At 38.3% G+C, this 18516-nt stretch overlaps 2 protein-coding genes across 2 annotated transcripts; one reads left to right on the plus strand and one right to left on the minus strand.

The window, feature by feature from the left end:
• Positions 1-412: 412 nt before the first annotated feature.
• Positions 413-2568, minus strand: evx2 (even-skipped homeobox 2; the record flags this gene model as incomplete). Its single annotated transcript, XM_082508997.1, has 3 exons — positions 2140-2568; positions 1563-1804; positions 413-1027 (listed from the first exon to the last, which is right to left on the minus strand). Exons 1-3 carry the CDS (start codon positions 2531-2533, stop codon positions 413-415), a joined length of 1251 nt encoding a protein of 416 aa, XP_082365123.1. The 5' UTR covers positions 2534-2568.
• Positions 2569-12603: 10035 nt separating this feature from the next.
• Positions 12604-15016, plus strand: hoxd12a (homeobox D12a). The gene is made up of 2 exons (XM_082507144.1): positions 12604-13163; positions 13632-15016. The coding sequence occupies exons 1-2, from the start codon at positions 12614-12616 to the stop codon at positions 13868-13870; spliced, it is 789 nt and encodes a 262-aa protein (XP_082363270.1). The 5' UTR covers positions 12604-12613; the 3' UTR covers positions 13871-15016.
• The last annotated feature ends 3500 nt before the right edge of the window (positions 15017-18516 follow it).

The raw sequence follows: 18516 nt of genomic DNA on the forward strand, positions 1-18516 counted from the left end.
GAAGTTTATGTTTTCATTTGGGGAAAAAATATAAATATGATACATTTATTGAGGCAGTGGGACATTATTAAATAAAAAAGCTAAAATGTTTTTTTCTCCCCTCAAATGTGTAAATTAATCCAGTAGCTCCCGTAAAAATAGTTCAACACACGACCATAAGCCTTTAAAAAAGTTACTAGCTGCAAAATTTTCAGAGTTTTGGGTATCAGTGTTTGTTTTAATAAAAACAGTCTCTTCCAGTTGAATCACTTTTAGACTTTTAATCTTCGAGTGTCGGTGTGTTTATGATACCGCCTAATGCATCGCCCAGGTGGGACTCCCCATTTAAAGTAGTAGGCCTAATACCCCCACCCCACCCCTAAAAGTAGGACTGGAGCAAAATAGGAAACGGTCGCGTTGGCTGCGTGATCAGTTATCTGTTAAGTGAAGTTTCTTCTCGCTGGTCTGGTGACGGGACTGAAGTTTTACTTAGAACCGCAGCAGAATACGGCAAAAATCCACTCTCGGATCTTTGCCCGGAAGCTGTGCAGGTAAAGTCAGCGCTGGCGCTCCTGGAGCCCAATGCGCTTGCCGCCTGGCTGCTGTGGCAGCTCAGGCACGAACAGGGCCCGGTGGCTGACGGAGCGCTTACCGCAGCTGCCGCGGCCGCGGCCGCAGCCGCCGCGGATGCAGCGGCCGAGCTATTCAGGCCTGCAGGCGACTGGTAGAGTCCCGGGTGCCTGAAGCTGCATAGAAGCTCTGGCCGTGAGTATGGGTGGGAGAGCGCTCGGAAGGTATCGAGGGGGCGGATGGAAGTGGCGAAAGGTGACGAGGCGGCACCGGTGGCGGCGGCGGCCGCTGCTGCTGCCGTGACACCGACGTGCGGGTAGTAATGTAGAGGCATGTGCGAGTGGAAAGGGTAAGGTAGACTTCCTGTAGCTGCCGCGTGCGTCATCATGTAAGTGTAGAAGCTAGGGTCTGCTGGATGGGGCCAGGACATCGCCAAACGCTGCCTTTTATCCTTCATCCGCCTGTTCTGGAACCACACCTGCACACAGAGTCAAAACAAGCCCCATATTGAAGCTGCCATGTTGTTTTCAAGCTCAGACCTCTGAAGAGCTGAGCTGGACAGACACGTTACCTGCGCTGATTTCAAATGTTTCATGCAAATGTTCTCGAAGTAATGATCGGCTTATTGCAGTATTATCAATCCGTTAAAGTAAAGGGGGGTATATTGTTTTGCACTTATTCTTGTTTTAATGGATTAATGTACAAATTACTTGGATCCATAACGTAAAATTTGTCACTATCCACATCTTTAGCTGTTTAGTAAAATCGCATTTTGTGTGAGTGTGTGCAAGATAAAATAAATTAAAAAAATGTCTGCACCATTTTATGCGCACGAATAAAGATAACACGGCCCCTGTTTTAAACTGCAGAGTATTTTCACTGTTGCTATTAATGTGTTTGCTTTTAAATAGTCACATCATTGCTTTCCATGCACAAAAACACGTGCACGTCACACACAACGCGCGCGCGCACACACAGAGGAATATTTATTCAAGCTTAATTTTGCAACGTACCTTAATTGTAGTTTCGGGCAAATTTAGCGTCGCCGCTAACTCACATCTTCTCGGTCTCGAAACATAATTTTCCCTGTAAAACTCTTTTTCCAGTCTTGCGATTTGTTCTCTGGTGAAAGCAGTCCGATACCTTCTGACTTGATCGGCATTTGAATTGTTTGATCCCACCGTTGAATTACCGTTCATGTTCTGGAGGGAGTTTGAGCTTGTGTTGGAAGATCCAGAGCTACTGTCTGAAAAACCTGAAAATTAAAAAAATAAATAAAAAATAAAACTTTCGCAGTAATAATAATAATAAGATTAATACTAATACTAATAATAGTAATTCAGCTTTACTTGTGAGTGGGCCTACCGGATTTCACAGTGTAGTAGAATAACAAGACGTTTGTGTAACAAATAATAATAATAATAATAATAATAATAATAATAATAATAATAATAATAATAATAATTTAGGGTTTTGGTTTGGAATTTTTTGTCCTTGGATAAAATAAATAGTCGACAATAACAACAATAATAGTAATGTTCATGTCCAAAATGATTGCCGAGAGAAAAACTGATGAAAATAAAATCTTACCTTTATTGTTTTCCTTGTGCTGGCTCGGGGAGCGATGCGCAGGGCATCCCACTTCCACATCACTGTTAATATCTGATTCTTGCGAAACTTCGGAGTAAAGGCTCATTTTCTTCCTGCTTTCTGACGAGGAAATCTCCGCCGAGGAAGAATTTTCACTGCCGTGGTGTGTACCGAAAAGACTGTCAATTTCAAATTTGCTTTTCGTCGGGATGTCCCCAAGATTTCCATGGAGGGAAGCGGAAGTTATTCTCGGGCTTAGTCGTCCGCCGTGCTGGGAGTTTTCCAGGGCCTCCAGCACTGAATTTCCAGGCGTGTCTGCGAGCCTCTTCCCGGCGACAGGACTGTGGAGACCTCTCTCCATCAATATCATCTCTTTTCTTATCCTCTCCATCATTAAGCCGTGGAAGACGACGACGACGAAGAAGAAGAAAAAAAAAGCACACACACACACAGACACACACACAACACTTGTCCAGGGGGCTGGAGCACCAATGAGTTGTGTCGGAGCTAAATCCGCATGCAACTCCTGCAACTGTGTCTAAATAACTGTCTCTAAACCTTTTTATAAGCAAGACGCAAAAATGAAAGAATCTAAACGCAATCGACGAGCGACTGCTCAAAATGAGCCGTGCATCCTCCCCACAGCAGCAAAATGTCATTCATCAAAAGTGGCTGCTGTTCGTTGTTAAAATGCTGGGCTGACGTTGCTCCAATGATCATTTATTGTAACAGGTTTATAAGCAAATAAATAGGAGAGGGCTGTCACTTGATGATGGAGGCGGCCTTCGGTCAGACGAATAATATCCAAGTGGAGAGGAAGAGAGAAGTGAGGAGCGAGGTGCTTGTCCCTGGGTTGATCTCTGAGTCTGTTGTAGATCGCTCTTGGGTTTGGCCTCTTGGGTGAAATTGACAGTCTGATTAATAAAATGAGCGAGGCAACATTTCCCTCTTCATTTAGGAATATTATTATGCTTTGATTCTCCATTGTTTGCCTCCTCTCTTCCAGCCCTCCCCCTCCCTAATCATTGTTCTTTTTTTATTCCTTTTATTCCCCTTTTTTCTTTTATATATATATTTTTGCCATTTTTGCGACTTAATCAGAATGCGAAGTGCAATCAGATTAAGCTGGAAAGCAGTGACGTGAGAATAAGAGTGTTATTCTTCAGATAGTGTTACGTTGATGATTTGTTTTATTTTATTATTATTTTATTTTATGAAGTATGTGTTTTTCTCCGTTTTTTGGGGGACTTGCACCCAGCTCTTTAATCGTGAACGACACATTTCGTTGCGATAATCGCGCCTGGATTTTCTATTTATTTATTTTATTTATTTATTTTTTTACAGCAGCACACACAAACAGTTATCAGTACACATAGTATGAAGGCTGCTCGTTAACACAAGGCCACTTTTAAAATTAATTTAGCCAAATTGGGTCTATATAAGCTTTTATGATTTGACGATCGAAACGTCGCTGTTGTAATAACAGCCGTTTCGTTACAGCTAATTCTCGTTACGTTTCCCTCGTTCGTTTTGATTGACTTATGCATTAAATTCATCTGAATTACTCAGATTTCATATCTTACACAGCCATTTCTGGCATTTTAGGATGTCTTATCTAATTGAAGTATTATATCCAGTTTTTAGTCCGTTTCAATCGTTTCTGTTGAAAGGTAGTTAGGGTGTATTCATAAGACAATTACAGAAAAGTATTTAACATATTAACTGTATGTGAGCACATAACACCCGTGCTTGGACTAGTTTGTCGACGTGAAAACACTATAAAGGCGCCCTCAGATAATCCTATGCGCGTCCTCTGGCGCCTCCTGCAGGTTTTAATTTTAATTGCATTGAAATGAGACGTTGAATGGATGTTTGGTTGTAGTTTAAGTCCTGACTTGTGTCTGGCCAGCCAATACTAGTGTCTATGACAATGGTTTAATAGATCAATACTGTAATGAGCCTACCACAAGAGTATTATAAAACAGCTGCAAGCAGCTGGAAACTGAAAGAGCTTTATTCCTATTTTACAGTGTCCTCTGTATTATCAAGAATATAATGGAGTTAATCAGCTGACTGTGGGCTATAATATATTTGTATCACTTGCATTGTGTTGCAGTTTGAAAAAGAAATCATTCACCCAACCCATGTTTTGTTGTATTATTATTATTTTTCAGTAACTAACAGTGAAAGCGTGACTAAGTATCAACATGGCAGCATCAGCACCCCCTTTTTCGTTTGTTTTATCCACACAAGTCATAATCATTTAATCAGGGACCCAGCCCACTGTTTAACTGCTGTTGATTTTATTTTTATGTTTTACAACCTGCAGTAAAAGACCAACTAATTAAATTTACACAAATCTAAAGCAAGTTACATGCATTTGTTATACTGTCTGGGAACACAATATGTTTTAAAAAAAATACAAATATTGTTAAACTGAAATAAGACACTGAAATGCATTGTTCCCCCAGAGCTTTGGGAATTTACATGTAATATAATTAGATAATTTGCATATGCACTGCTTTAATTCTGCAGCTGATGGATCTTTTTATGAATTTTTTTTAAGTGTGTGTGTTGGTTGGAGGTTGGGCATAAAAAATGATATGCTTAATATGTGCATGAATACAAATGACATGTAGAAGACAGGAAAGGTTTGGATGTGCAGCTACTGCAGTGCGACTCTTCCACAGGCACCATCCAACAAAAGAGAGCTAGTCCTACAGTGCAAAAGTTTATGTACTATAAAAATGTAATTTGTAATCTGTAATTTTGGCAAATTTCAGAGAAATAGACCAAATCTTTTTCTTCTGTACATAAAAAAAATCTGTGACAGAAAATAAATCTTGCCACTGATTTGTTTGATTAAATTTTCCTTTGAAGTTCAAATTTATTAAGTCACAGTCATCTTGTTGCGAGAGTGCAATTACATATATAATTCTTTTTTTAAAGTTATACACCTTTACCTTCTTTTATGACAGGAGTTAGTGTTAATATCCATGCACAGTGTGGAGGAATAAGCATTCCCTCACTTTTCTGCTACATTTACACTCGGACATGAAGGCTTTAATGTGGATGACTTGAGGTGACTCTGAAGGTTTTCCTCAGCAGTTGATGCATTGCACAGATGCACATGTGTTGAGTTATCACATTTCATGACTTAAAGTGTGCAGCTGCACTGAGAACCAGAGCTCTTTCACACAGAATTTACCTATGTACATATGTTGGGAACATTTGGAGCCTATAAATATAAACCTGCAGCTTTCATAGTATTAGCCAAATCACCGGGTGGAAAGCAAGGCTGCAGTTGTGCTGATGAAAGGTTATATGTTGTTTCTCTCCTTTTTTTGTACTTTACAGTTACGTTTCTCTGTCATGTGGAGTCACCATGCACACAATTTCTGTGTGTTTTTATGTGCAAGGGATAGCTTGTTTGGACAAAGAGTTTCTTCAGGTATTGATCGATTACTTCTCTCTTCATTGATAGATAATTAGGGTAGTGAAGGTGAGGTCTGGTAGAAAATATGTGTAATCAAAGATTTTGCTATCATTGTGTGTGACGATATCTACTCGCAATTTCATAGTAGCAAAGGTGTCCTTTGTTCTTATGTGAAAGAAATTTTCAGACATTGTGATTGTTAAGAAGATTTTCCATTTGTGAACATAATTAACTTTTTTTTTTTTTTACTGTAAAGTAAGGTAAAAACAGATATTCTGGAATCTGGAAAAAGTATAGGAAACAGCATCTTATAGAATGGGATAAAATGCAATCAGGTGAATAAAAAAAGTTCATATTGCTTGACTTGAATAAGTTATTTATTTATTCCGGAGAGCAAACATTGATTAAATGTGCCATTTCTTTTGCCTATTACAGTGGACAGAAATGACATTGATGCAATAATGTTATATCAAAGTATGCATTGTGGAGTGTGAAGCAATAAAAAGCACAAATGAGTTTAACAGCTAATAAATTGTTCACATGTTTAGTGTCGATGAGTCACAAGACACAGAAAAAGCATAAGATCAGATTTAATGCATGTACAGTTAAACTCAAATAAACTAGGGACTCGGGACTGGTGACCATCCTGCACTGGGGTCACACAGTGGCAGTGGTGCTTAAGAGTTGTACAACATCAGTCTTCAAACTTTACATCTGCAAATGTTGCTACAGTATGCAATGCACAATTGGAGTGTTAACACATTAGAAACCTGTTTCCAAAGAGATGGACAGATATATAAAAACCTGCCCAAGCACACAAAACTACCTTTGTGGTAGTTACTCTTCAGTGGTGTCACCACACAAACATACAAAGATAAACAGACATTAGAAACACAAAACCGAACATTTATTTTCACATTGTGCTAAAACTTCAGAAAAACGTGTCTGTTTTAATAAGTCAGAAAATACAAGTGTGGGCAGAGAGGAAGAGTCTGGTGGAACGGACATGGGACAAGCTGTCATTTCTTAACTAAGACACCTGCCAATTAAGCTTACATGCTTTGAATATTTCCCCATAATCTCTAATATCAACTTTGTGAGATGATGGATTTCAAACTGGATAATGAACCACAGACCATAAAACATGGGAGAAGTTTGGGGAGTTTCCCAGTTAACCTCAGTAGATTTGTGTGTATCAGTATTCCTCTAGTGACCATTAGTGGAACTGCATTTTCGCGGCTCTTAAGTGGCTTCAGTTGGCCCCTGATCAGTGGACATTACCTTCTAAAAAATCTTCTTATACCTCGAACATCTGTTAATTGTTTTTGCATTAAAGAGGAATTTATTCAATGAAGAGTGAAAGTTAAATACATGATGACACACACATAAAGAATAAAAAAAATTACACAACAAACCTATAAAAAACAAAGGTTAGTTGGTTATTAAAATATGATCCACAGTGACAAAAATTTCACATTTGCAGTTTGAAGTGCAATAGATGAAGAATGAGTCATTTTCCCATTACATTCAGACTGAGCAAATGCACTTGGCATTGGAAAATTATTGATCCATCCTGGCACCACAGTCTAGGTAGTTATCTTGATCCATGGTAAAACAATGTCTAGGTGAAGAATACAAAACGAGCACCCAGGGTATTGCTAAGAACAATTCTCACAACTGAATAAATGTTAACAAATGCTAGCAAAGATTTACTGGTACTTGTTTTCTCCTCATCGCATCTCAAGCTCTTGCACAAAAAATAATATGTGAAACATACAAATGTGATAGTAGAATATTAAGTTAATAAATCCTAGATATTGTTTTGATAACCAGGGAGTAAATCCGAGGCAACTGAAGGATTACTAATAGCCTATATTAGAGGTGAACAATAACACGAGGCTGTAAAATAATGTACCTCCATCAATGATCAAAGATGCTGAGCTTACTTGAAATAATAATCAAAGTGACAAATATACTGAGCTATGTGGGACACCAAATCATCATGTATGTGTAGGATTGTGTGTGATATTAGTCATTCATAAAATCAAGAGAATTAAAGTGTGATATTGTAAAAGAGTGTTAACTCACTTGTGTAGGCAATTCTCTCAGCTTTTTAAGAACGTCCTGTGCTTAGTGCTTTATTTTTTGTTTCAACACTTGAAGTATGATAACATGGGGCTGGTTTTGCAGACAGGGTCAGTGATAGATAAAGTTGTTTCACATGATCCTCCTCCTTTTAAAATGTGCAGAAGAGAGAACCACTTACACCATCATTAGTGCTTCTGATATTGCTAAAACAATCCATATACACTGTTAAAACGACTTTGTAGACTTCTTTCTTGAAGTGAGAGGTCCATCTAGTGGCGCTATCTTGTGAATGCAGTTGCATAACAAAGGGGAGCATATTATGTTGTCCTAATCGACCATATTTGAAAGCCACATTGTCCCACAAGTCGAGTTATGATGCATTATTGCAAGTATTTCGATGCTTGCTTATTATTTATTTATTTATTTTGCTTTAACTAGTCAACCAGGTTAAGATTATACAGGACGTTTTGAGTGAGAGATGAAAGCCATGATGAAACATTCACATTTAAACCCTCTGCTTCGTTGATACAAAACATGAGCATTTTCCGGTACTTTTATTTATGCTTTTAAAAGCCATTAAAAGGAAACACTGTACCGGAATCATGTAAATATGTTTTTTTTAATCTAAATTGTTGAGAATTTTCGTCTTTTCCTGATGTCATTAAAGCAATACTTTTACCACGCCCCACCTCATCTATCAACTCTACACACACAAAAAAGACCAAAGACAAAAAGAAACAATTTGTCAGTAGTGAGAAAATTGACTGCAATCTAAACAATGTGGCAAACTAAATGTTAAATAACACAGTAGTAACTGTTTTCCACCATAAAACTTACAACTTTTGTGATGTATGCTGGAAACTATCCCCACCCTTGTTTTGGGACCACTTTTTGAAATGTTAACTGTGTCATTTCTTTGCAGTGCTTTCGTGGCACGTTTATACAAAATCATGACTGCACTGGAGATAAAGTTATAATGCAACATCAGCACCGTCCTTATAACATAGGGTAGCTTTTATAGCCCAATGCATATGAGGCATTTTAACGATTTTTCACCATCAGTAAATTAATTGTGACGCAGCATATTTGAGAAGAAACTGTGACTCCAAGCTCCAAAAATACACACCACTGATGTATTTGAGTCAGCACACCTAATTTTTAAAGACAGTGATCCTTTTCGGTAGCCCCATTAAAATACAGAAAACAGAAAAAAAACAGCAACCTCATTTGTGGGAGTACTATCCTCGAAGGAACTCTTGGTTCAGGTCCATTACTTCAGATAATTCTATTGAAAGGCACCAGGGTGTCAAGTGTTCCCAAATGAACGCGACAGTTTCTCAGAATATAATCAGCTTTTTCTCCGATGCAACATCTCACGTTATTATTTCTGTTAAGGTGACCGGAGCTTTATATTTTACATAATGGAAATTTAAGCTGAATGTAAGTCTACAGTCTCTTAAATTTGCTATATTTTTATGTTTATTCATTTTTAAAAATTTATTTTTACTTCCAATGACTCTAAATTGCTGCGAAATTACTCAGAAAAAAACTTAGAAATAACTGCGAAAATTCAGTGTAGCATTTCTCAGCCATGAGAACTTGAACGAGGGAAGCAGCAAGTTTATTACCAAGGACAATAGACGGCGGATAGCCCTCAAAGGAAAACAGCCAGACTGGAAACAGCTAGACTGAGTATCCTCAGTTTGGCTCCTGACACCCTAAACACGAAGGACGAAGAACAGTAAATGACACTAAAACTCTATTTTGAAATTGTCGGAGTCTGTAATTTTGTGATTCTTGGCTGCAGCCGAAAGCTCACTTTTATAAAGCAAAACGTTTCCTAAATATAGGTTCACACACGTTTCATGTGCGTTATTATATTAATTTTCTAGCATTAAAGCTAGCATTTCTGATGACTGCTATCCATTTGCCCTCGATAGAAGCTGTGAACACCAGATTCTGGGCAACACTCGTACGAAACACGAACAATTCATGGGCGCAGGTAAAACCGTTCATCTGCACACACATAATTGTTCCTAATCCTAATATTTTCTTCTCAATTAGTTTTAGTCATATAAATAGTTGTAGTCACATTAAAATGATGATGTAATAAACGACAATTTTCAGATTTTTCTTTTTGACTTTTTCTTTGCTGAAGTTTCATTGTAGTGTCTCGTGAGTTACTCTGAATACTGAAAACACATGGCGCATGAGTCGTGCAAAAAAGTGATGGCCGATGTCTGTGTGTGTTTTATTTCTAACATCGATAAAGAAGGGGTTATATATAAATTAAAGAACCTGTTTTGTAAGTATCTATAAGTATCTCCTCTGTGCTCCACGTTACTCCACGTTGATAACTTCAAATATTTTTACAGAACTCTGTTTATGTTGCATTTTGCGCAGCCGTCTTGGCCAGATGTCGTGAAAAAGACATTTCTAATGTCATTTTTTCAGGTTTTGAGCTGGGTGAAGAAAATTTGTAATGAAGGTTTGAGAAGAATTAAGGTCACTTTGCAAAAAACCGATTGCAGCGCCTAAATTGTGACAGGAAGGTTCAAAATGCCTTCGAATCAAATGTGCGATATGTTTGAGATTTGACTGATTATAGGCCAACAAGTTATTTACGACAGTTTAAATCTAAAACCTCGCATAGTCTATATTTTAAAAGTTTTTAAACTATGAAATGTAAAACAGAAAATGTATAAACTGCAAACCCTCCCCCCCAAAACGTCTGATTTTATAACGTTTCCCTCTTTGGATGAAATAAATGTAACAGCGTCACTGGACTTTTAATTAATTGAAAAAACGTTGTTTTCAGTCTAACACATATAATTTTAATCCCTTAAAATCGGCTTTGTAAAACATCAGTTCATGTGATTGTTATATTTAGCATACCTAGGTACTGATGACGATGTAGACTCTGGAGACATTATCTCATGGTTCCTTTCCTGATAATCTTTTTTTTTTCTTCTTGCACAGGAAACCAAACACGACTCAAATGGTTACTGGAGATAAGCAAAGCTCCTACCGCAGTAAAAACATTACAATGGTCAGAGTAAAGACATAATGACACGATACAAAGGCTATATATGCATAATGTTATGCTGCCACCTATTGGATTAAAGCCGAAACATCTCACATAATCAAAACACTACAGGTTTATTAAAGCTTTTGTCTTTTATCTTGTATCAAATTAAACACATTCAGAAGCTTTGGCTTTAATGCTAAACATTTCCAGACATATCCAAAAAACCTGAAACAAAAGAAAATAAAAAAGATCACAGCGACAGGTTCAGCATGATTAAATGTTTATTTTACATTTTAGGGATGTTTTGTTTATTTATTCATAACCACAAAATCCTCCCTGTCGTCAGTGTCATTTAAAAAAAAAAAAATCAATTTCACGTCACAGGGGAATACTGTATCCAAGAAAAAAAATAAACAAATAATTTATATAAAACATGCAGTAATACCAAAGAAAATAGTGCAATATACTCCCCATGAATTACAGGCGTCCTTTCGAAAATAATATGGTATGGAGATATTATGGGTGTATTAGGAAAGCTGGTATAACGCACAATTACACCGTGTAGCTGAAGTATCCCACAACAGTACATTCCCACATATCCCAACAGTACGATCATAAATAAATACGGAAAACTACAAACAAAACCGAGGTTGTTCTAAATTTAGCCAAGCACTTGATATTACCAGAACAAATGTGCTACAAAATGATAGCAGACGGAAGTATTTTCCATTTTATGTAAAGGTACTAACATTTTACAAGAATCTCAGTGTTATTTTGGCACAGTTGGGTTACAGCGTAGCATAATTTTACACAGAGATGAAGGCACCAATATTCTATAGTGAATTTCATATGTGACTTTATGGTGATCTTTAACTGGTGTGTTCAGATCTACCTACCTCAAGTTTCTTGAGCAAGTTTTGTCAAATAAATAAATAGATAGATAGACAGATAAATACAAATAATAAAAATAATAGACAAAAATACTTCTCTAAAAGTCAGTGGGAATTTTCAATCATGCGTAACTTTATTTCTGTGCTTAGACCTTGGCTCTTTACCAGCGCAAATAAAGGGTATTTTGCAGGCATTACGAGGAAACCAGGGCTACAATCAAATATCAAATACAATGCCCTGCGTGCACTAAAGGTATGTGCCCCTTTATGTCCGTTTATCCTGATATAGTGGCATTGTGTATAAATACAGAACGCCAGGCAGGACGAATTCGTACTTCTTGTCTGCACAATTTAAGGTTTTTGCGTGCAATTTCAGTGAAAAGGTAGTTAGAATTATGGTCAGGGTTACTGGGCCTTTCATTGTGTCACATGAAAGGCAAAACGCAAAGTTATGCGCAAAGTTATCTATCTATCTATCTATCTATCTATCTATCTATCTATCTATCTATCTATCTATCTATCTATCTATCTATCTATCTATCTATCTATCTATCTATCTATCTATCTATCTATCTATCTATCTATCTATCTATCTATCTATCTATCTATCTATCTATCTATCTATCTAGCATTTCAGTGCTTCCATGCGCACATGCTACTGCATGAGTCAGCCCACACAATCAACTTGTTATCCTTGATATGTGCTTCACGGTGGCATCCCAAGTGCTCATGTTCTGTTCAGCAGCCGCTCGTGGCACTGAAATCATCGTCTAAAATCATATTTCTAAGTTTTTTTTTTCCGAGTAATTGCAAAGATTAAATGGTTGGTTGGAACCATTTCATTGCCCACCCGCCCAATACCAAAACATTTCCTCAAGGAGTATTTTGCTTTGCTGTATTGGAAGCAAGGGTGGGGGCGGAACAACATAGTTTACATATCACGTGACACTGTATTAACAAATCAACAATTACCTTCCCTTTATTCTTCAGGAGTTGCTAAAACGCTTGCAAGAAGCGTTTGAGGAAAGCTCCATGGAAATGTGTGAGCGGAATCCTTTAAATCCCGGCTATGTTGGTTCTCTGTTAAATTTTGCTCCCCCTGAGTCGTTGTATTTCTCCAACTTGCGCGGTAATGGAGCCCATATACCCGGGCTGCATCAGCTCCCTTACAATAGGAGGGAGGTGTGCACGCTCCCGTGGACTTCCTCAAGTTCGTGCGCGTCTGGGCCAGCGGCACCACCACAGAGCCGCGCCTTCGGAGGCTACTGTCCGCCGTTTTTGTCCAATTCAGTGTCTTTAAACACAAACTCCTCGAGCGGCCACGTCAAGACGCATTTGGAGGAGTCTCCTCGATGCTTTCAGGACACAAGCCAAAAGACAGAGGAGTCTGGCAGTCAAGATGAAGTTTACGCCGGGGATCACGGGGTCCGTTACTCAGCTCTGGACAACCGGTCTCACGGTTCTGCGGCACAGCTTGATCCGGATACAGCAGGTCCACTGAACGTGAACGGCCCCAAACAGGAGGAGAATCCCATTCACACGTTATCCAGTAACCCATGCTCCAGGACGACTTTTGCTCAAGGTTAAGTAGTTACATAATTCTTCAGGCCAGATTCCTTATTTTATCAGCAGTGCTAGCTATTTTACTATAAAACCACACATTTGCAACAATATGGGCATGATCTATGCTTCTGTGTGGCCACTGTGTGGTTCTGTGGCTATAACTAATCTCCTATAAGGTTATTACAACAGGAATGCATACATGTGGCTATGATTTTATTTATTTTTTTGGTCCATGTATACTATTTAAAATGTCCCATAATAACCTTGTAGAGTCCTTTGCATGTGTGAGTCATTCTAATGTCAGGTCTTTTTTTCCATAAGCGCAGCAGATGTGGTTCCTTTTTCTTATGATCTTAATAAAATATGTAAGACTTTAGCCACGCTATAAGCAGCGCATTTGGGACCACTTATTTTCCTTCGCCTTATTTAACTGTGGCTGGAGGTGCTGTTAAAGTTTAAATCTTGTTTGCGCCTCTACTCTCTTCAGGTGCCCCGTGGTGCTCGTCGCAAGTGAAAACAAGAAAAAAGAGAAAGCCCTACTCGAAGCTGCAGCTAGCTGAACTTGAGAATGAATTTATGATGAACGAGTTCATTAACAGACAGAAACGCAAGGAGCTGTCAGACAGACTTGACCTTAGCGACCAGCAGGTGAAAATCTGGTTTCAGAATCGGAGGATGAAGAAGAAACGACTGATGATGCGCGAGCAAGCTTTCTCTGCATACTGATGACCTTTGGCCTTGATCCTGAGCATCGCATCAATAATGTAACGTTCTGCGTCCGCACTCCATGTTGCTAAATTGATTCCTCCAGTTGTGTTGGAGGAGTCACTGACTGGAATAATTTCCTATGTTCTTTTTTTTCTTTTCTCGAATGAATGAATCTCAACATTTATCAGCTGCACAGGTGGGAAAGGTGGGTGGACGGAATTGGTGGGCCGGGTTTCGTGTCTACAGTCGTGTCTGTCGTTAGGTCTGGGCGACTAAAGCACTTTGGTGAAGGTCATGGAAATACATTTGTTTTAGTTTAATTTAAATGCGCAGCTTCTGTTACGTTATATATTATACCTTCATCAAAAAGTTCCAGCATATTTGTAGTATAGCCTAACAAATGCAAAAAATAAATTTGCATTGGTGACTGAGACTGAGTAGATTTTTACGCATGCTGGGTCACTTTTGGCTTTAAGATTCTCCAAATGCGCCGTAGGCCACAGCTTCCAAACTGGTCTTAGCCGGCGGATGATAATCAGTCTATAAGCCCACTTGTTTCTCATCCAGCGCAAATATGAGACCAGCTTAAACGGAAATGTGGAACCATTTGTTTTTGTGTCTTTTGTATGACGGCCTTTGCATGTAGTGCAGCCTTATTGTAGAAGGCAACAGTCAAGTTCACGTTTACGATGTGTAAAACATTAGCAATAGTCAGCACTGCAAAATATATCTCATGATTGCATGCCCATCCCCTAATTGATGTTATTTAATCAAATGTCTGAATTATCCACCTTTTTTTTGTGTAAATCTGTTTAAAGAAGTAATGCGAAACTACTTTTCGCAGCGTATTTGGCGCTAGGAAGTGTTTGAAGCCCGCAAAAAAAGAAAAAGAAAAGAAAAAAGGTTTGTGGATGTGAAACAGTCTGATGGTGTCAAAACGCATAATATCTGTTGTAAATTAAATGTTTATCTTTTTTTGTTGTTGTTGTAGACCTCTGTATTGTCACAAAAAACGCACATATGTGTGATCTCAAGGTCGCATCAAAGTCATTCTAAAGCGGAAGATTTACATTTTTTGAAAATAAATACGCAGTTATAGTTTATTCCAAACTGGATTTGACTTATTTAATAGCAATTTCAGAATGCATGGTGTTGGTAAGTATAATATGAAGTTATACAAGTTTTTTTTTTTTTTTTTTAAATCAAGGTAAATTGGTTTTGTACTGTGGATGCACCTGGAGATGAATGCATTTGTAAATAAAGATCCTTTAAAAAAGAATCGTGACCAAGTTATTTTGCATCATGATAGATATTTCATATTTATTAGGAATGATATTGGAAAGAAAATGTAACTAAAGACTTCACGCTTGTGCCGTTCACCGTTATTCATATAGCTTCGCTCCAGAGCTGATATTTAGCGTATAACCGAGCACTGATCTGCACCTCTTCCACGCTGCGTCACATAGATTTTAAAACTAAAGTCAGCGTCGTTTGTTTAGGAAATCTCAAAGCCTGCAGATGTAAAAGAACCATGAGAGGGCTGCCTTATGCGAGCGTAATCTTTCTCTAGAAATAAATTGTATCTCTATAAAATGTCTGTAGCATGGAGGAATGTTTTTCTTTTATATCTGCACCTTTAACAGGCTATTATCTCTCTGCTCTCCAGCACTCACTTTAAATTGAAACCCCTCCATTCTGCATTTGGCTTTGGCATTTTATATGCGTAATTCCTCTGCACAGTGGATAACCCAGCAGCATTTCTCACCCAAAAGAAAATCTCTGCATGCCAGTTGGAGGTTATTGCGGCTGTAACTAAATGAAATGGATGTAAATCAATATCTCAGCGACATCAAGTGAACTTTCTGCACCAGACAAGTCCATCCGTGCTCATTAGTGGTGCATGTGATATGGCCAAATCTAGCTCTGTCACTGTTTTCATTACCAAAACTCTTCGCTGGTGTTTCCACGGCGGACCTGCAGGTCACAAGTGGTCAGGGTAATTTTAAACGAAGAGAGACCGCGACTCTGCAGGAACGACCAGCCATCAGCAGAGCAGCACACGCGACATTACGGGAGAGTGAATCTATAAATGGTTCCCCTCGTTACATCATTATCACGTCATCATCACCGCATCACTGCAACTATTATGTTTCTGTTAAACTGCAGTCATAAGTTCAAGGAAGTCTGAATAACATTTTAGAGCTATAGTAATTTGTAATGAAACATAAAGATTTTTCCCCTCTCCTTACAGAGTTTCTGGGACTTTGGCATACTTTCAAACCACTGCAATTCATTCTTTTTGCCCTCACTGTTTTGCGGGCCTGTTGTGTGGTGCTTAGAAGCTTAACAGCCAGTTCTCCTTCCACAGAGTATTTCAGACGCCTGCAGTGGGTTTTCTGTGCGTCTCAGACATTGTTTGCTGCTTTATTGGTTTACTGCCTGGCTGCGTCACATAGCTAAGGCTTCCTTTAGATAGTTGGGGTGCCAAAAACAAAGTTAAGGTCAAGTTAGTAGACTGGGTTTCTATTTCTCACAATATCAGAAAAAAAGTCTTATGGAAGTTAGCTTTCGTGTGTCTATTTCAGCAATTGTGTTTCAAGTGGAACCTTTTAATGTTTTGCTTAATGTCACACGCCTTAATTAAACAAGCTGGACAACACGACGTTTAACCTTTTTGTAAATGCTTGGAACTTTAAAGCATCTCGTCTGCAGCCTGATTTGATATCTGAAATTTTAAGCTTAATACAGTCTTACACATTGCAACCTTTCCATGTAATAGCAGACGGCCAAAAAAGACAACCTAAAGCACACAAAACACCAAATTATAGCAACAACTCGTCTTAACTTAAAGTAAGCCATTAGTCTCATACCGCTATCAACTTTTCACTGCAATTATTTAAATTAATTAAATAATTAAGTTATTTATTCATGTGATAGTTACATAGATACAGATGTTTTGACCTCCTAACGCTGTGGAATATAGATGGAAGTAGTTTACTTTGGAACATTTTGGCCTAATTTTGGAAAATATCTTCTAACTGGCTAAAAAGGGATTATTATGAAATGTAGTTAGATTGGATACAGAACAGGACCAACGAGCTCGACTTTAGCCCCAGATAATATTAAAGCTGTCTTTAAGCGAACACCACATTATGTTTGAAGCCCGACAATCGATTAACCTTTAAAAACAATATAAGCCCACAGAGAAATATGAACTACATTTTTCCTGCATATTTTCCTGCATATATATATATATATATATATAACTATATATAAAACTAGCCCAGCGCCTGATGCAGTTTCACAACTGCAGTATCACAACTACAATAAAAAAAACTACATTAAGTGGAGTCATATAAAATAAAATAAAAATCGCCAGGTAATAAGTTAAAAATACAGAAAGAGATGAAACAATAAAGTTATTAATACTTACATAGACAAAAAAAAATTATTGGAGGAAATTTCATTTATATGAGAGATCCGTTCATCAGTGGTATAAGTTCGTTTTCTCCACCAAGAAGGAGGAAAACACTGCAAGCATGGCTGCCCAGGGGCAGTAAAATGATTTGGCTGCAGAGGCTTGTTGGTGAAAAAGGCTTGGTGGACATCAGCTACACCACAGACGGTCAAAGTCAGTTGTTTTGGACTTGGCAATGCTGGATGTGCTTACCGATTTGTGCTTGCGCTTGATTTATGTTTCTGTGGAAACCAAAAATCAACATTTCTGTGTTTGCAGTAACATTCCATGGGGTTGTTTACTTGTCTGTTTTCAAGTGCATCCATCTGTACTTAAAATTGGGGATTTTTTTTTGTTTTTTGTTTTAATCAACAGGACCATTTAATGGGCAGATATTTCTAAACAACGAGTTTTAAAAATGGACTCTGCAATGTAACTGGGGTGTAATATATACAATAATCTATTGCAGCCCAGTCTTGTCGTGGTCTTTTATTTCTTTGTGAAGCCTCAGCTTTTTGTCACCATGGTGAAGGCCAAGAAGCTTGTCAGTGAAACTGAATTCAAACGATTTCCTTCTGGCGTTTCTGTATGTATTTAACTCTACTCAAACCACCATGGTGCACAGTGATTATGCGCAATGAGCCTTAAATGTATTTGCATAAAATCTGACTTGGTGAATCACATATTCCACAGGCTGCTTCTTCTTCTTTTTCTTTTTTTCAGCGCGAGTAGGTACGGTAGCCTTGTTGCCATGCCATTTAAGCTTTGCATTGAGGTTAACGTTAATATTTCCGCTAACTGTTGCCACAAACATATAAAGCCAAAATTTACTGACACCATCACTGCGTATGACCGTCATTACACATCATTACAAGATGAGGATGATGTTGCAGCAAAGCTTTTAATTAAATATTCCAGCGATGGTTCACACATTTCTTCTTTTTTTTTCGTGAGCTATAGGGCAAGAAGGCTGGAGAGGAGTTGCCTCTGCAGCCAGAGAGCCAATGGAGTCTCTTGCATGCGCTCACATGAGTTTTTCCGGACAGTTTTTAATGACTGATATTGATGTATGGTAATTTCTTAGCTGGATCACATGACACAATTACCTCAAGAATCGATCAAGATGTATTGCAGCTCTGCCTACGTTTCCGATTTTTTCTCCCTGGCGGGGTCTTTCCACACGCCTGTGGTGCTATAGATGGACAAA

The sequence above is a fragment of the Aulonocara stuartgranti genome, assembly GCF_965226115.1.
Source record: "Aulonocara stuartgranti genome assembly, chromosome: 16".
Taxonomy (NCBI): domain Eukaryota; kingdom Metazoa; phylum Chordata; class Actinopteri; order Cichliformes; family Cichlidae; genus Aulonocara; species Aulonocara stuartgranti.